General features: G+C 41.0%; 1 protein-coding gene and 1 long non-coding RNA gene across 6 annotated transcripts in view; one reads left to right on the top strand and one right to left on the bottom strand.

The window, feature by feature from the left end:
• LOC148142280 (uncharacterized) overlaps positions 1–20,347 on the top strand; it is a 91,440-nt gene that overhangs the window by 27,434 nt on the left and 43,659 nt on the right. The gene's annotated exons all lie outside the window — the stretch shown is intronic.
• The window catches only part of robo3 (roundabout, axon guidance receptor, homolog 3 (Drosophila)), a 564,581-nt gene continuing 553,778 nt past the window's right edge, over positions 9,545–20,347 (bottom strand). For all 5 annotated transcript variants that reach the window (XM_043676841.2, XM_087976454.1, XM_087976452.1 and 2 more), the window contains one exon: positions 9,545–12,095. In XM_043676841.2, coding sequence (XP_043532776.2) covers positions 12,084–12,095 — 12 coding nt within the window. In that variant the 3' untranslated portion in view covers positions 9,545–12,083. The remainder of the gene's footprint in view (positions 12,096–20,347) is intronic.

Here is a 20,347-nt window from a genome sequence, read left to right as displayed (position 1 = left end):
CCATTCGCCTGAACAATGCGGACCAACAAGCAGCCCGAGTTGCCATGACAACATTGACTTTTCCATGCATGTTGTAATCCAGAGCTATGGATAGTGATGGTAAAGTCTCCAGCTTTCTTTCCATACCAGACTGACCAGAAACCTCTCCCATCCTTACTACTTATCATGGGCAAAAGTTTGGAAGGATTTACAAGGTGACCTTTAACCTGCATGGTCATATTATTAACAGACCCTCCTTAGCTATCAACTCCTAGAGCATGGCGGCACGGTGGCACAGTGGTTAGCACTGCTGCCTCACAGCGCCAGAGACCCGCCTCAGGCGACTGACTGTGTGGAGTTTTCACGTTCTCCCCGTGTCTGCGTGGGTTTCCTCTGGGTGCTCCGGTTTCCTCCCACAGTCCAAAGATGTGCAGGGTCAGGTGAATTGGCCATACTAAATTGCCCATTGTGTTAGGTAAGTGGTAAATGTAGGGGTATGGGTGGGTTTCGCTTTGGCGGGTCGGTGTGGACTTGTTGGGCCGAAGGGCCTGTTTCCACACTGTAATCTAATCTAATCTAATCTAATGGCTTGAACCCAGAGCCACTTGTATATGAATATACGTGATTATTCCTTTTCTTTCCTATGTTTAGCAAGCCTCAGCCACTTCTTGAAGCAACAAATTCCAAGTCCTAGCCAATTCAATAGTAAAGAAGATTTTCTGAATTCCCTGTGGAATTTATTGCTAACTTTTCTTATCACCACTACTTTAAGTGGAAATATCTTCTCTATGTCTTTCCAGTCGACACTTCCATAATTTTAAGATCTCCTCTCTGTTTTTTATAGAGAGGAGCCCCATGCTGTTTAATATTTCCTGAACACATAACATCTCAGTTGTGGTATTAGTCTAGCAAACTTTTTTTGCACTCTAGCCAGCGTCTCTATATCTGTTCTAAAATATGGATATGAGAACATGTTCACTGTACTCTAGGCATGAGCTAAAGCAGGCTGTAAACAAATTTAATATAACTTTGTTTTTAAGACTGAAAACAAAAAATGCTGGAGATCACTGTGGGTCATGGACAGAGAGCGAGCTAACACTGTGAGTCTAGATGGCTCTTGACAGCTGACATGAACTATGCTCCTTTTAAAGTTTGTCCCGTTAGCTATTGCTTTGTTTGCTTGAAATGACCTTATTAACTTGTATTGTTACCTATGTGTTATGTATGTGTCCCCCGATCCCTCTGCTCACCTATTCCATATATCATTTGTTTATTTTCCAAGGACTGTGTTGCCAGTTCATTCCTACCAAAATGTGCCTCTTCATACACATCTATTATTGAAATTAATTTGCCTTTGCACACCTTTTCTGTAAGGTTCTATCTTATCACAGCCCTCCATTGTACAAACCTAGCCCCCAAATTTAGTGGATGTCTTCAGAATCTTGATATTGTACTTCTGACGCCAAATTGTTTGTCAACATAGTCACCAACAGCTGTCAGTGGAGCAGCACTTCCCACCTTTTGTCAATCTGAATCACTACCTTTTTAAACTCTGTGGGATGTTTCCATCTCCAAGTCCAGAAATCCCTCATTGTTTTGAAATGGATGCGAGAGTATTATTGAATATGTCCTGAGAGTCCTATTGTGGAATTATGTGACCAAACTGTGCTTTGCTAATTAGCCGGAAATGAAGCAACCATTGCCTGAACCAGTTCCGTAGCTTTCAGGGATGAGGGATGTCTGGAGTTGTCATAAAGCCACAGGAAATCTGATCCCAGTCAAACATTTTCTCGTGTGAAAAATAAAACAACATATCGCAGAAAATTTGGATCTGAATTGGAAACAGCAGTATCTTCTGTTCCAGATTAACTCAGTGTCTCAAAGTTCTGACCTTCTTTATCCATTGATTTAAACTTTAAGCTTCCATTGCTCAATTAAAATAGTTCTTTATGATTTATGTCATCTCCTGGTGCCTTTTAAAAAAATCTGTGATCTTGTGTCTGCTTGAAAAAACACAATCTTTATAACTCAGCTGTGATAGAAACATAGAAAATAGGTGCTGGAGTAGGCCATTCGGCCCTTTGAGCCTGCACCAGCATTAATATGATAATGGTTGATCATGCAATCTCAGCATCCCACACCCATTTTCTCCCCATAACCCTTGGTCCCTTTAGCTACAAGGGCCATGTCCAGCTCCCTCTTGAATATATCTAATGAACTGGCTCCAACAGCTTCCTGTGGGAGAGAATTCCATAGGACCACAACTCCGAGTGAAGAAATCCTTCCTCATCTCAGCTTACTCCTTATTCTTAGACTCTGCTCACTAGTTCTGGACCTCCCCAACATCAGGAATATTCTTCCGACATGTAGCCTGTCCAGTCCCATCAGGATTTTGTATGTTTCTGAGATTCCACCCCTCCCCCCAACCCTATTCTTCTAAATTTCATTGAGTACATGCCCAGTTGATCCAACCTTTCCTCATATGTCAATCCTGCCGTCGCGGGAATCAGTCTGGTGAACCTTCACTGGACTCCCTCAATAGCAAGAATGTCCTTCCTCAGACTAAGAGACAAAAAATGCACATGCTTGGTGGAGTCTCGTCAAAGCTCTTTATAACAGCAGCAAGACATCCCTATTCCTACACTCAAATCCTCTCGCTAGGAAGGCCAGCATCCCATTAGCATTCTTCACCGCCTGCTGTATCTACATGCCAACCTTCAGTGACTGTTCCACCATGACACCGAGGTACTGTTGCACCTCACCTTTTCCTAAACTGCCACCATTCAGATAATAATCTGCCTTCCTGTTCTTGCCATTAGGTCAATAAACTCTCAATTATCCACATTATATAGCATTTTCCAAGTGTTTGCCCATTCAGTTAGCCTGTCCAAGTCACCCTGTTTGCTTCTTTGTGAAAGGCTTCCAGAGCTTGTTAACCATACCCTTCAAAGCACACTGTTTTTGATCCTTCAATCATTTTGACTCTTCTTTTTCTTCGCTTAAGCAGACATCTGGAGTGTTCCTGCTGGGTTCCCTATTTTATAACGAAGTTAATATCTGAAAGTGTTAACTCACATCATGAGATAAGCTGCACCGATTAAAATATAAAGATTTCTTCTTGGGCGGACCTACCTAGCATTCAAATGTGTGTTTGTGTCTTTCCATGTTCCAGTTTCAAAGTTGCTTTTCCTGGTCCTAAGTTCATTTAGCTAACAGTGTACTCACTATTAATTGTTTGGTGTGGTTTCTGGTCCTTAGGTCAATGGTGGGTGGTCCATCCAGTTTAATTCCTTTGTTAAGACTTCATAGTATTTTGATATAAGTGAGTGGATTGCTGGGCCATTTCAGAGGCCAGTTAGAAGTCAACCACATTGCTGTGGGTCCAGAGTAGTCACATGCAGACCAGACCAGGTAAGGATGGCAGATTTCCAACCCTAAAAGACACCAATGATCCAGTTTTTTTTAACAATGGTTACATGGTTGTGTTTAGGCTAGCTTTCAATTCAAACTATTTATTGAATTCATATTTCAGCTTCCACATTGGGATACAGACCCATTTCCCTTGAACATTAAGCTGAGATTCAGAATGAGCAGTTTACCATTGACATTCACTTTTCTGTCTGTCAGGACCACATGGCTCCTGACAACATTACAGCCTTGGTCCATATATGATCAAAAGTACTGAACTCCAGAGGTTAGAGTGACTGCCCTTGACATCAAGGCAGCATATGGCCAACATGGCATCAAGGAATCTGAGTAAAACTGGAGTCAGTGTATGGCAGAGAAAACTCTTGTATTGGTTAGAGTCGTACCTGGCACTACATAAGATATTTTTAGTTGCAGGAGGTCAGTAATCCAAGCTCCAGAACATTTCTGCCAGGGTTTCTCTGGGTAGTGTCTAGGCACAACCATCTCCAGCTGCTTCAGCAATGACCTTTCCTCCATTGTAAGGTTAGGAGTGGGGGATGTTCAATGGTGCTGAACATTTGTACATTTATGACTTCTTAGATATTGAAACAACCCGTGTTTATATGCAGCAAGATCTGGAATATATCCAGGCTTGGCTTGATAAGTGGTATGCACCCCACATTTGTATCATGCAAATGCCAGATACTTTGAGAAGGTTGCTCACTACACACTTCTCCAGAGCAATTAGCGATGGGCAGTAGATGCTGATTTGGCCAGCAACATACTCATCCCACAACTGAATGAAATAACAACCACTAAGTTGAGCCTGATGTCTCATAAGAGACATTTATGTTTCTCAGATGTAAAGTAACTAGCTACTATGAACTTTATAATACATCTTTACTGTTAACAAGATTGTACAAAACTTCTGAATATTTTGTACGGGCATCCTTCCCCACTTGGATTCATTAACTCAGACTAATACCAAAAAGGAAGATTAATGGCATTAATCTATACAAGTTGATGGTTCCACATATAGCTGTATTATATTAGCTGCACTGGCATCCACAATAATATCAAGTCTCCATCTAAAGTTAGGATATTCTTTCAGCCTACAGAGTCATCATTAGATACATGCAGAAGACCCAATTTCTGGCTAACTGGTTCAAACCTACAGTGTCTTCCTCAAACTCAACTGTGCAGTTTTTGTGCAGATTGAACCCATGAAATTTGTTGCTGTTCATTGATATTTAACTTAAATGTGAAAGCCTGTTGAGTGAATTCAGTATGGTGTTGACAGTGCTCCTGAACGGTTGGTATATCAGGGAGTAATGCATAATTCAATTTCTCAACATTATCAGTAACTCCAAAAACAATAGCCTGCAATTAGGTAGCTCCCTTTTCATATTAAAAATCGCATCATCTGAGGGTTATAAAGCAAAGCTTGACACCAATCCACTTCAGGTGAAATTAGGGCAGATGATCAAAAAATCAGGTTACATGAAATGTCCTAAAGCAGGAAAAAGTGAAGAATGGTTTAAGGAGTAAATTCCAGTATTTATGGTGGGACCTATAAGGGAGCATTTTAAGTCAGGAACGCTCAACAGAGGAATTACATTTAGTGCAGGAATCTCTGAAGTGTGAGCTAGGGATTCCAGAGAGAGAAAAAGGAATGCCAGGGAGGGAGTTTGAAATAACTTTGAGAATTTTAAATAGAGGCATTATTTAACATGGAGCCAGTGTTGGTCAGCACGCATGTGGCAATGGGTGCTTGGATCAAAACAGTAGGGGCTTGGATAACCTAAGGTTTGCAACCAGTAAATATGGGAGGCTGGCGAAGGAGTATATTAGAATAGTCAGTTCTGGAGGTAATAAAGGTGTGGGTCAGGGTTTCCCCAGATATGACACAGGATGAAAAAGTCAGCCACACTGAATTCAGTATCAGATAAAAGCAAAATTCAACAGCTATTGAGGCTGAGGGGTGACCTTATAGAGGGGCATGGATAAATAGACAAAGTCTTTTCCCTGGGGTTGGGGAGTCCAGAACTAGAGGGCATAGATTTAGGGTGAGAGGGGAAAGATATAAAAGAGACCCAAGGGGCAACTGTTTCACGCAGAGGGTGGTCCATGTATGGAATGAGCTGCCGGAGGATGTGGTGGAGGCTGGTACAATTGCAACATTTAAGAGGCATTTGGATGGATATATGAATGGAGGGATATGGGCTGGGTATTGGGTTGGGATATCTGGTCAGCATGGACAGGTTGGACTGAAGGGTTTGTTTCCATGCTGTACATCTCTATGACTCTATATGAAATAAAAAACAGGAAGTGCTGGATCAACTCAGCAAGTTCTGGGCCTCCTCCATCACCACTCCCTTATCACCTGATTCCTGGAGGAAGAACGCCTCATCTACCACCTTGGGACCCTCCAACCCACAGCATCAATGTGGATTTCACCAGTTTCCTCATTTCCTCTCCCCCACCTTACCCCATTTCCAACCTACCAGCCCCGCACCGTCCTTATGACCCGTCCCATCTGTCCATCTTCCTTCCCACCTATCTGCTCCACCCTCCCCGCTGACCTATCACCTTTCCCCCTACCTCCATCCACCTATTGCACTTTCAGCTACCTTCCCTCCCAGCCCCACCCCCTCCGACTTATCTGTCCACCCCCAAGGCTCCCAGCCTCATTCCTGAAGAGCTTTTGCCCGAAACATCGATTTTTCTGCTCCTCGGATGCTGTCTGACCTGCTGTGCTTTTCCAACACCACACTCTCGACTCAGCATGCCAAGTGACATTAATGGAAAGAATAATAACGGAAATGTTCTGGGTCTGAAATGACTTCCAAACAGCATCCGTATGTTGGTCATTCAGCATTGGTAAAGAAACTTCATGTCAATGATATGGTTGCTCAGTATATGACACAATATAACATGAATTTCAGTATAAGTAGCTCAGAATTAGTACACAATGTCAGCAGTCAATGCAAGTAATTGATTGTAAATGATTCCATACAAGTTTTATATAGCTCAATATTACAATCTCAGTGTAATTCTAAATGTGTATAAGTGATTTGTTACCAAACTTAAAATACTGAAGAGTTTTCTTGATGCTCTTAATACTGGGGGTGAAACTGCAATTCCGCAGTTTTTCTGACTATCCAGTAATGGATCAGCAGCTCAGTTTACACTGACTCACTTCTCTGGAAGAAGAACTCAGGGCTTGGAAATTGGGGGTGGGGAGGGTGGGCTTTGGGTGTGAGATAGCATGTGACCAATTTGCAGCAACCACCAAAGGCCAATCTTACCCACTTTATCGGGTCTTGTCTCCTGATTTGTGAGATCTTACTGTACATTAATTGGCTGCCATGGTTCCTACATTGCAACAGCAATTAGTCTTCAAGAAGTACTTCATTGTCTGGAGCATGTAATGTCATATCCTGAGGTCCTGGAAGGTTAAGTAACTCAGCAATAACTTAACCCAGTATAAATAATCCATGAGAAACAAGTCTGGATCAGTCACTCAGTAAAAGTAATCCAGTATTAACAATTCAAAGGAAGCGACTGCACTCAGTCTGGGAAATTCAGTACAAATGTTACGGATTTGAGTATGCTTAATCATAGTGTTTAGTAGCATTTAGTATTTAAAGGGCAGATATCCGGATGTAGGAATCTGTGGAACATCCTTTCTTTTTAAAACACTTTGTTCAAACATTGCAATAGTGCAGGTCAGATTACTGTAGAATTGCCTGCCAATCGAATCAGTTATAAGATAAAGACATTGTACCGATGGAACTATTTGTACAATACTTAGTGCTCTTCGGAGGGTTGATGTGGACTTGTTGGGCCAAAGGGCCTGTTTCCACACTGTAAGTAATCTAATCTAATACACTACTCATACTAACATGCAAACCACATTTAGGTTTCATACTGCCATAAGGATCAGTGCTGGAGTCTCAAATATTCCCAATTTATATTAATGGCATTGATGAAATGACAGAATATATGGCTGCTAAATTTGTTGATGATACAAAGATAGGTAGGAGAGTGAGTTATGATGAGGCCACAAGATTGCCAAAGGAAGTGGATACATTATATCAGTGGTCAAAACAAAATGTCAAGAGTACAAGGTAGAAAAACTAACTATTCATTTTGACAGGAAGAACAGAAAAACAGTATGTTATTTAAACTTGGAGAGATTTCTGAACTCTGTAGTATGGAGGAATTTGGGTGTCTTGGCCCATGAATCAGCAAAAATAGTATGTGGATCCAGCAAGTGGATATTAAAGGAAGAAAATAGAACGTTGCCCTTTACTGCAAGGGGGTAGTGAATTTCTGCAATTTGCTTCCAGAGAGTATAGTGGGGACAGGATCATTGAGTATTTTTATGTAATGGCAGACAAATTCTTGACTAACCAGGAAGTCAAAGGTTATTGAGGGCAAACAGAAATATGGACCTCAAGCCACAATTAGATCAGCCATAATCTTATGAATGGTGGAATAGACTTGAGGGGCTGAATGGCCTACTCCTTCCCCTTATTTGTTTGTATGCCCCACACACACATGTGGCCTGACTCACGTACATTCATACACTAAGGAAATACATTCACACTGATGTATGCTTGCCCACTGGGATACTCTCAGAGTTATTTTCTGTCACATTTGTCGCTGACAGGCTCAGAGCCTATTATGGGAGACGCAGTCTGCTACTGGAGGCAGAAAGAAGGTGCTCAGCAAGGCTGCTGAGGCTGAAATGGGTGGGGGTGAAAAGTGAAGTTGGCGAGCCAAAAGGCCAAGCCTGAGTGGGTATTGGAAACCAGGCTGGCAAGTCAACATGCTTGGGAGGGAAGGAAGGCTGTAAGGAGGAAGAAGAACTGCAAAGGGGAACAATGGACTGGAAAGGAGGGAGAGTTGTTTTAAACTTTTCAATAAAGGAATACTTGGACAACTGGAAAATCTTGAAATCACTCAGGCTCCTCCCAAATGAATATGGAATCGATTCTTAAGGTTGCAAAAGCTCACGAGTTACTAAATGGGGAAAATTGTAGTGGATATTATTGTAGTGAGTTACAGACACATTCTTCAACACGCAGAACACCATCCCCCTAAACATGGTTTCCACTGGTGATGTCGCTAATAAACAATGGTAAATGAACACTGTGCCAAATTGAATAAATACTGAACAGATTAAATGAATATATCATGAGTTTCAAATATCATCGATTATGTAGAGCAGTGACTGTTCAATTACCATTGTTTACTAACGATGTCACCAATGGAAACCATATTTAGGGAGATGGCTTTTTGTGTGTAGAAAATGTGTCAGTAACTTAAAACACACTTTGCTGCTTTCTTACACTTGGTGCCTTTTTCCAATTTAAATATTGTAGTCTCTCGGAAAGTAGCATCTTTCTTGTACTGTGGCTTTAAGTTTAATCGAGCAGTGATGTTTATTGTCTATATTGGTAAATTCTTCTAATTCTGCTGTGCAAGTCCAAATAATCTACAAATCGAAAGGAAATACAGAAAGCAATCTTACTACATGACAAAATACACCCAGCAAAGGAATTAATGTGAATAAAACAGGAGCCCCTATGACATATTCATGCAAGGCCTTTGAAAAATATTTTGACCCATCTTTTGATTTCTCCGGAATAATGGAAGATGAGGGAAGGTTTATTGACATGAATAAAATTTATGGTGAGTTGAACTAAAGTGAATATCAAGGACCTATTTCTATTATCTGAGAGGTCAATAACTAAGGGGTGTGTATTTTTTAAAACGATGATGGAGAGATCAGAGGAATTGACAAAAGCTCTTTTTATTTAACCCCACAGGATGGTGAGGAATCTGGGTCCCACTGCCTGAAAAGAAACAAACACATTTGTCCTTTTTTTAAAAATAGTGTGCACTTGACATATCATAAGCTCAAGAGCTGGAAGTTGGGATTAGACTTGATAACTCTTTTCAGCTGGCAAGGACAAGATGGGCCAATGGTCTCTACTGTGCTATATTTCAAAACATTGATATATGTGTACATTTATGCAAATACATTTATGGTTACACACGTTCATACTCACCATTCACACTGAACTCAAACTTACTATGACACTCAGACTGATACACACACCAGAGAATCTGCAAAGGAACAAAGGCATTTTTGTTTTGCTTCTTTAAAATGTTTAATTCTTTAAAAAAATTATAGTCTTCAGGTTAGAGAAAACCAGAATATTTTTGGTCAGGTCTAACAATAACATTATTTTTGGTACAATTTGACTTTACACTGGAAATGAAAATCAGAAAACACGAAAACGCTTTCAACTGTTTGAGAGGGAGTGTGATTGTTTATGAAATCCTTGCGCGTTGATAAATCCTACCATTGGGTTTTTGGGCTTTCTTATTCATAACTCTGTCAGGCCCATAGTTCTACAAAATGTCATTTATCGAGCTTATTCATTTTGACTTTACCTCTGTAAATCAGCAAACACGCTGGTCGTAAATGTCCTATAACCAAAGCTTTGAGACAACATTACCTTGTGTTTGCTAAGCATCTCCGGTCTTTGTGTCACTATTCCCTCTGCATGTCACATGACCCATATACTGTACCACCACAAATAATGCAACTCTGCCCCTACAAATATCTTACAGTCACTTCCTATTGTACATAGTTGTGTTGGACTAAAGACAATTTCGGAGCTCTTGAGATGCGTGCATGCTTATCAATACTCTGGAACTATATCAGGATTACAACCAGACACCTACGTATGTTATGGGATTCCTGCTACTTTCTCTAATGGAGACCAAGTAGAACAGGCACAATGGAGAAGGGCTAATGATAATGAAATAATGTCTGTCCAAACTGTTATCTCGAAGGATTTTCTTTGACTTCCTTTGAGAGCTGTATGATTGTGTATTTCTGGAACGCAATCCTTGCTTGTAAAGAACACAGGCTGGAGATTGAACTGCAATTGGAGACTGGAGGACAATGTGATAGTCCTATTGTGAATATCATTCCCTGCTCAAAGTATGGGCTTTCCAATATGCTAATTTTTATGCCTAAAGGTGAAGGATATTTTAAAATTTGCAGCTCTCTCTAGTTATGTAATTCAAAAGCCCACCCAAGCACTTTGATTTCCTTAAATTCCTTCTTTGCATGAAGCCTTGAACACATTGGTATGTTTTTTACAGGCATCAAAAGGCTCTCCAGACATAGAGATGAGAGGCCTCACGCCAATCTAAACCCTATCTGTCCTACTTCAAATTCATGCATCTCAACCTTCTCAGCTCTCGAGTGATCCAGTCTGCAATTAGCCTACACAGGACACAGCAGCAATATCAATGTTCTGTCTGACCTCAGTTTAACCCTGGACAATCCACTAACTAGCTGAAACATGGTGGGAAACAGAAGGGTTTCCTATTGTTACACTCATCGTCTTCCTTAAATGTGCACTCGCGTTATTTGATACATTACTGGTCATTATTAAAAATGAGCCAAAGAAGCAGAACACCCTAATAGGGGACAGGAACCAATTCAGAGAAATATAAAAATTTGAAACGGGCTTAAGTAATACCCGAAAATGACTCATTTTACAGATTAGAGGACTCGACATAGAGATCCATACACTGAAGCACAGGCTGAAATCTCTGACACAAGATTTCTGGAGCCATTCCACAGCCCAGCCATGTTTCTGTTCACTAGGGGAGACCACTAAGTTGACCATAAAATGGCAGTCTTTACCATGGTGTCTGATATCCTGAAGAGCAACAGGAGAATCAAATTTCAAAACCTACCTCCGTAATTTTGCCACAACCACCTTTCATTTAAGATGTGAGGAAATTTAATATACAATAGACAAACCTCCACTTGAATCACATCTCCAACTTTTCAGATTTTCAGGTAGTTTCCCTCCATATACATGTATCTATATATCTCTAGATAAATAACCACTCATATTTTATCTAATGAACATTTGTATGAAATGTTTTTAATACAACAAAATATCAGGCTACATTCAATCTCATTAAAACTTTATACCAGCAGCCACCCTTCCATCATGCCTTCTCTTCAAAACAGAACATTTCTCACAGATTGGGCACTAACTAACGGCTTGTTCCAACGCATATTCACTTCAGTATTGCAGTCCGCTATCGAAACATCATCTCGGTGCACAGACAGTAACATTCTTAAGACATACAGGCAGCGGTTACTCTATCCAATCAGAGGAAGCACAGTAATATTTTCCAATATGGCTGCCCTGCGGCCTAGTGGATCTGATGGGCAGACCCTGAATGCGTTGTGCTTGTGTTTACAGAGTGCAAATATATATACTTTTTTAGTTCAGTCTGTTAGACGCATACTTGCTATTGAAAAAGATTGGCACATTCAGACAATAACCTTTATAATATCCAACTTTTTTTATCATTTATAAATACGTTCACCAGAAGGCCAGGAAATGCTTAGAAACAAACGAAAACAGAATTATTCCCAATTATTTACAAAGTTAACATGAATTTTCCTGATGCCCAGCGACTTGTCATAAATTAAATGTAAAACTTTTCTTTTCCGTTTTTTGAAATTTTAATCTTTTCGTACAAGGCAAATCATCTGTACAAGGCTGAGTGAAAGGAGAGTGGGTGGTGCCTCTGTCAGAGGCCTCACCTACTGTCTGGTTCTTCTCCACATTCCTGTCTTCAGTTCATCTCTTCTCCTGCAAATGCCAAACAAACACACAATGTTAGTATTGAACACCAAAGGAATCCAACAATGCAGAATGCTACTGAGCCTAGAAGAGAGTAGATTCAATGACCAAGTGTAGAAAATTAACAGGTGAGCTTATTGAATGGATACAAAAAGTACAAGGGCTTGATAGGATAGATTGAAACAAACTGTTTCCTTTCTTTGCTTAACATATGCTTAAAATTGGAATTTGGTTAGCTGTGAGTACTTTCTCACTTCAACGGTAACCAATAGAGTCCTTCCTTTTGAAAGACCCCAATCCATTCCACAGTAACCTCCAGTATTCCTGCCATTGCCATATCATATTCTTCTGCAAATGCAGGAAATGCAACACTTGCACCATCATACAGGACACCAGGCACTCCTCATAAGTGTATCAGTTTCTTATTTGTATATTACACCAGTCCTTGTCTTCCACAGGGGATAGGGGCATGGACCTCCTGCCAATCACAAAATGTGGATAATGTCCTCTGTTCGAGGAAGGACAGTTTATTGAGGACAATAGGGGAAAATGATGGCATTTGGCTATCAGTGAATAATGAAAAGTGGGTGGACACTGTATTTACTGCTCATGAGCTTCACCTACACTAGGATATCCAATGCAGATTGGGTCATTGTTTTGCAGATTCAGTCTGTAAAGCTGACCCTGAGCTTCAAGGCACCTTTCATTTACATTCTATGGCTCCTTCCATGCTGACCACCTTTGGCCTCCTAAACATTCCGATGAAGCTCAATTTAAGTTCTGAGGAGCAACACATCATCTGACGAGTAGATACTGTCCTGCTTTTCAGATTCAACGTTGAGTTCAACAATTTGAGAAGTGCTGCTCTAGCCCCATTTTGTTTGTTTTAGACAGGAATTCATTTCATTGTTGCCATTTACATCTCCTCTCGGACTTGTATTTTATTACTTTCTTGTTCCTTACTGTCACCTTTAGCCATGTACCATCATCCCTTTCATCATTTAATCTCTCCAAACTAGTCTTTCCACCTAATGATGGACCTTCCCTCTGGGTGTCCCTGCACATCTCTGCCCCTCCACTTGATTAAAACTAGTTACCTACTGAATGGTGTCCAACCCTGATGAAAGGCCTTCCATTTCTTTCCACAGATCCTGCCTATCGAGCATTCTCAGCATTTTCTGCTTCTATTTCACAGATCTTTTAATCCACATTCAGTTGGTAAGGCTTCCTTCAGCTGATGTATGGGCTGGGAGCAATGGGTATAATATCAGAGTTTTCTTATTTGAACTGTAGCCATCGATTGAACATTCATCTAACTGGGTAAGAATGGACTTCAACTTTTGAACTTCTGAGTCAATCAATTTTGTGGCTGTCACTCCCCAGTGAACTGTTATTATATTGAGGAGAACAGATTGACAATTCGTCAGGGACAGCCCAGTACTCACCACACAGTACTTCCTCCATGGCCCTTTCACCACCCCCAGTCCACAAAGCTACCAGACTTGACGCACAGCTTCTGGGAGATGGTTACTGTCATTGGATCCCCCTGACACCTGCTCAGAAACCACGAACCCTGCTTCTTGGCTGGAGGGGGAGGGGATGTGATTACAGGCTTAAACAAATCCTTTAAAGATGCCTGCTATGCACTGCAAAAATAAAATTTTGTTAAAGCAACAGTTTCCCATGGGAGACCCAAAAAATGGGAACAGGTTTCCTTAGGGTCATTAGGCGATCGAGTTGCACAATCTCTGATATTTGATTCCGTTTCACATTTTTCTAATATTCTGACCTCAGGCAGCACAGAAAAAATGCAGACATAGCACACACTTTGAAGTCTATCCTTATGTATGTAATTCATATATTAAAAGCATGTTCAATTCATTAGACTTCAAGATAGCTTAATACAATCTCTTCCCCTGTAGGGTATGAACTGTCTGTAAAGAAATGGGAGACATTTATCATACATAGATGCCACAGGGTTCAAACAGAATAGAATATAACAAGCTGGATATTTTTAGAGAAAGTGAGTAAATTAATATAAAATAATTACTCAAGTAATTATGATCGACTGTTGTGTTGGGCAAGTTTTTAAAAAATAATATTTTGACAGAGAATCCTGCTATTTATAAATGAGGCCCAGAAGGCTACAAAGGCTAGATACTAACAATGGCAAAAAATCATTAATGGTAAACAGGTCTGAACATAAAGACACCGCCTGGGGTTTCAGGAGCCTTGTAAGTGAGCAACATTCATTTAAGTTTGTTACAGTTTACAGGTCCTGTCACCAGCATCTACATATGATCTAACAGTTGTCAAAGTTACGCTGAACAAACTTGTCTAAAAAGTTTCAACAGGACATTGGATGATTTGGCTAATCTGCAGCAGTTTATGTTACTAATAGAAAAAAAAGAGTGGCTGGTGAATTAGTGATCAATTGCATGCACGTAACTGAGAAACTTCGATTGACATGACGTCTTGAGAAAACCTGTGAGATCATTCCAGTACGTGCACAGAAAACAAGATTAGGATTAGTTGCCTCGCCTGGGGGAAAATGAACTAAATTCCCTGATTTGGAGATTAAGCTATTAACGCTCCTAAATTCTATAGCCAATTGCAACCTGTCACCACAAGATGGATTCTGCTATGACATTTCGAAAAATTTATCTTTATGAATTGGCAACGTTGGAAAATCAATGTTAGTCGCCCCAACTTCTCCTTGAGTTATTATAGTTCTTGTGGTGAATGTGCTCCCATGACCACCATCTGTTTGTTGGCTGCCATGGAGCCAGTCCAATTTACAGAGCCATGATCTCCGTCATAGAATGGACAAGAAGGTAAGTTCCAAACGCATGCCAGCCAGAATAGGGATTGAACCCTGTGTTGTTGGTAGCAACGTCATCCATCAACTTGTAAGTCGATGGAGCAACTTAAACCTTTTCTATAAATTCAAGGTTTGCATAAAGATTTGTAGCTCAGGTGCTGGTTGCCATGGTTGTGGGTATGCTGGTCGAGCTGGCAAGTTGATTTACAGACATTTTATCCCCTGTCTAGGTGACATCTTCACTGCTTTTGTGCCTCCTGTGAAGCGCTGATGTACTGTGTCTTCTGGAATTTATTTGGTTCTGTTCCTGCCGCTTCCGGTTGTTAGTTGCAGTGCCCGGTATATTGGGTCTAGGTCTGCGTGTTTGTTGATGGAGTCCGTGCCATGCCTCCAGACATTCTCTGGCTGTCCTCTGTTTAGTTTGTTCTATTATTGTTGTGTTGACCCAGTCGAATTTGTGGTCCTTGTCATCTGTGCACACAGCTATTAGGGACAACTGGTCATGGTGTTTCTAGCCAACTAGTCACTTAATGCATGACCAGCTATCCCTAGTAGCTGTGTACACAGATGGCAAGGACCACAAAATCGATTGGGACAACTCAACAATAATAAGACTAGCTAAACAGGGGACAGCCAGAGAATTTCTAGAATCATGGCACTTACCCATGGACTCCATCAACAAGCACATAGACCTAGACCCAATGTACCAGCCACTGCAACTAACAACTGGAACTGGCTACTGGAAGCAGCAGGAACAGAACCAAATAAATTCCAGAAGACACAGTACAGCAGCGCTTCACAAAAGACTTCAAAACACTGAAGATGGCACCGAGACAGGAGACAAAACACTGGCAAATCAACTTCCCAGCTCAGTGAACATACTCACAACCACGCTTTTCCATACATTTGTAATTCAAAGCTATGAATGGCACTGGTAAAAGCTCCAACTTTCTTTCCATCACACCAGAAATTTATCCCATTCTTACCACCTGACATTGGCAAGTGTTGGAAAGATTTAATTATCCTGTTCAACTGTACTAAGAATGCACCTTCCTTTACCATGAAGTACTAGAGCTGGATTTAAACTTAGAGCTTCTCTGGTTCAGAGACACAGATGCTATCAACTCCACCACAAGACCACCTCCTCCTCATATAAAAGAGTCAGAGATTGACCTGCTGATGATGAAGCAGCTGAGGGAATCTCTACATCAGTATGAGATTAGAATTAAAGCCAATAATGTTTTGGCCTCAGTGGCTTCCCATCATTTTTGGGTGCTGATGTCACACTGGAGGGAGTTGATATAAACAAAACCTCTGCACTGCATGCTGCCAAATGAACATCATGATGTTACAGTACTCTTGTCTTAATGGACATGGACCTTGAGCTTCTGGCTCTCACTGTGATTCTCAACGTATCTAGATGAGACAATAAACAGAAACTTTGTTCTGCCCTCTTCAGCAGCCCTTGGCAGTATTTCAAACAAAAACTAAGGAGCCATTCCCAACAGATAAACCTGAGACATCGATCCAATCTCTGAGCCAGAAGGTCTGGGTTCTACTTGCACTTGCCCCGGAGGTATGTTATAACATATCAAAGAGGCTTTCTTTCTCAGAGAGAGAGAGAGAGAGAGAGAGCGCATACGTGTATTGGTACTTTCACAGAAGTGTCTATTACACCCAGCCAGCTCTGAAGATTCCACTCCTAACGTAATATTTCAACTCATCCTTCTGCTTTTGCCTCACTCTATTTGCCTCCATATCCTCACAAGGGCAAACATATTTTACAATTGGAAACCTGTGAACGAGTCAACATCGGAGCCTCAGCTACTTCAAGATCTGATTATGACCTTAGCAAAATTCGTTAACTAAATGCTGACACCATCTCGTCTAGAAATTCCACCAAGCCCAAGAATAGGCCTGTAGCAGCCTGGTGCATGCTATGTGTGGCTGTTCCCTGGTTTCGGACAACTCATGAACTTGCTGAAGGGATCACATTACAATGCAGACAGCAGGCAGCCAACACTCTCTATGCAATGTACTAGGTGTACCCCTGTTAGATTGAGCAGAAATTGGGCTTCTTTCTGTTTTCATTTCAGATCACCAATATCCACAGCATTTTATTTGTACACGCACTGCAAGATACTTCATTATGATTCCTCCTCCCTACACTCTCATAATTGTTACAACTCCACTACTCTGCAACTCATTTTTTTTGGTTGAAAATCTCATAGCTAGATGATGATCAGGTGGGCAAAGGAGGACTGCTACATAGTGAAAAGATGTGTGCTCCCTTCACACAACCCTATGGGCAGAAACCCCTCCATTTTATTTATTCTTTTATGTAATGCAGACTTTACTGGCAAAACCATCATTTATTGTGTATCCCTAACTGCCCTTCAGCTGAGTGGCTTGCTAGGCTATATCAGAGGGCAGTTAGGAATTACCAATTCATTGTGTGTAGAGAGTCAGATGTAGGCTGAACCAGGCAAGGTGGTGAATTTTCTTCTCTAAAGGACATTAGTTAATCAGATGGATTGTTACAATACTCAATAGTTTCATGGTCAACATCACTGAGACAAAATTTCATTCTTTTTTAAACAGAGTTCAAATTCAGTTCATTCAGCTGCTGAATTTGAACCCATGTCACTGAACAATAGCCTGGGCCTCTGGATGACTGGTCCAGTAACATTAGCTGTACACCATTGTCTCCTCTGTATCAGGTCACAGAGAGGTCAATACCTGGAGCTTAGTTCTCAGGTCAATGGTTGCAATACTATAGAATGCTTAATGATCTCTTCGGAGTTGGCAAGATTAAAAAAAATTCTTTGTTACTGTCTTACTGCACCTCCACTCTCTCAATTCACCATATTTCTTTTGCATATGACCTTTCACGATCTAACATGCACTGCAAGATATAACTCCTCCTCCCTACACTCTCACAATTGTTACAACTCCACTACTCTGCAACTCATATCTTTTATTACCAATAACTTTACTTTCCAACCATTCAACTCCAAGAGCATCCTCTATACACTTCATTGGGCTGTCACTAATACACTTTTTTATTTATTGTCAGAGAAAGTCCCAAACTATTTATGAAGACTGGTGCCAGAAGGAGGTGAGGTCACCTGCACATTTCCAGCTTTTTGTAGGACAGTGTACTGTACTGATCATTGGAGGCAGGGGAATAGTCACAGAAACTTTCAGTAGCCAAACTGGAAGAGAAGATGACCAGAGTTTCTTTACAGAATATTCTCTTCTAGTCCTATCAGTAGGTTACCGTAACTGATGTGTGACAAACAAAGGGAGGAACATGCCAATCTGCCTGAATAAACATCATCACTTGATTTGAACCCAGCTCATACCAACTACCTAAACAAACAGATGGAGAAGGGATTTGATTAATGTATCATCTGGTTGCCAGCTCTGGCAATGCAGCACTCTCACAGTAACTACACTGACAAGTGAGACTCCATTACCTATCCACATTGGAGGTTTGCATTTTCTGATTCTGAGGAAAGAACACCACCTACTGAGTACAGTTCTTGTGGTGCAATGGTAGTGTCCTACCCCTGGGCCTGTATGCCTAGGTTCAAGTCCCCTCTGCCTCAGACACGTCTCATAACGTGTCTGATCACGTTGATTAAAACAACTACCACCCGCTGAGCCAGGCTGACAGATTTATCAAACCGGCCCAGGTTGTGTACGATAGCGATCCCCTTGAAACAATGATAGGGGACGTGTAACATGAAACGATGTCCACAGGCAACAAAAACACTTGCACTTTACTCCTTTTGATGGAAAACAAAAATGTTTTCAGATCACAGATATAGTGCCCCACATCTGAAGCCCAGTCCATCTCTAGCTTAGTGTCTTGGGAAGGGGAGCTATTTGAATTGAAAAATGTGGAAAAGTGCAAGAAGTCGTAAAAGACCAAAGTCATTCTGGGTCAGTGTGCAACATCTGGAACAGCCAGATGTTGCACTAATGTTTCCATTAGTGAGCGAAAACATGTCAGGTGGGAGAAACATTATGTGGTGCATAAATACTAGCAGAGACTTATTGGGCTGAATGGTGTTTCCAAGCTGGATGTAGCGTAATACTTGCACCCTTACTACTCAACGGATAAAACAAAAGTTGTTTGCTGAGGGTTTAAAAAAAATAACAGATCATCTGATAAAATTTGATTGGAGTTCATCTTGCTTAATACTATTCCTGAGTGTTTTTGTTTCTATGTTGTTCACCCTGTCCTTCAATAAAGGCTAATGAAGCAATGTGTTGTATTAGGCCATTCAAATTAGTGACCCTGCCAGTTACATTCAGGTTGCCTGTTGCTAGATGTGGTGAATTGAGTGAACGACTCTCTGACTATGAAACTCTTCTTTCTAGGTAAATGTTGCAGATTCGTTTTGCTAATCTGATGTATTGCATTATAACACTTTGGGATCTGGATTGAAATCCAGCAAGGCTGTTGGGATGTAATTCACCTTGCACAAGTTACCAACTGGGAAACTGCAGACCAGTTTCAAATGGTAAAGGGGCTACAGAACAAATACCCCCTCCAACCACAAACCACCACCCACCCCCACAGATTTGACACACACTATATCAGCAGCTGCAAGAATAGCTGGTATGTGTAATGGGAATGCCACAGGTGTAAAGTCAGAGATCTCTTAATCAAAGCTGGGCCAAGAGTAATATAAAGGAAGAGCTTCCATTGCTACAGTGTCTTTCTTGAGGCCAGGACATTGCATTGAAGCTGATGAAGGACTTTGAAGTGCAGTACTTGTGGAATATAAGGAGAAACAATGACTCACAGTAAGACTCCGTAAACAGGAAAGGAATAAATGATTATCCTAATTTGTTATGGTGATATTGGTTAAGAGATAAATATTGGCCAGGAAACTTCCTGTTCTAATGATAGAGCCATTATTCTTTTACATCCTACCATTTGGGAAGACAGGGCCTCATCAGCGAGTCAGCACCACCAACAAAGCAGCACCCTTGCTGTGTGGCATCAAAGTCGTAACCTAGATCATGTTATGTACCTGAGTCTGTGACATCAGAGGATGAAATCATGACTGTCGAAAAGAGATGTGAATGCTGCTGCTGGGCCAGTATGGAGCTAAGGCCAGAATGTAGAGCAGAAGTAACTTTGTTCATTAATTATTTGATTTAGGGTTTCGATACACCACCAATGTCAGCAGAGGACAGAGGTCATGATGTACAGCAGCTGTTGCATCCTATATACAAAAACTTACTCAACCATGAGCTGAGTCTCCACTTGGCAACCTTGCAAGCCGTTAGGATGACTTTAAGAGCAAGTTCCGCTGATGAGGAGGTCATTCAACAAGTGGGGCCTCAGACTAATTGTAGATCTGATTGAGACAGGACATAGATTAAATCTCGACTGAAGACTTTCCATTTTATTTTCTCCACA

This window comes from Chiloscyllium plagiosum, unplaced genomic scaffold (genome assembly GCF_037043375.1).
Source record: "Chiloscyllium plagiosum isolate Xiang-an unplaced genomic scaffold, Cpla_swu_hap1 HiC_scaffold_29, whole genome shotgun sequence".
In the NCBI taxonomy this organism is placed as follows: Eukaryota; Metazoa; Chordata; class Chondrichthyes; order Orectolobiformes; family Hemiscylliidae; genus Chiloscyllium; species Chiloscyllium plagiosum.
Note: the sequence above shows the minus strand (reverse complement) of the source record. Positions and strands in the feature narration are given on the sequence as shown.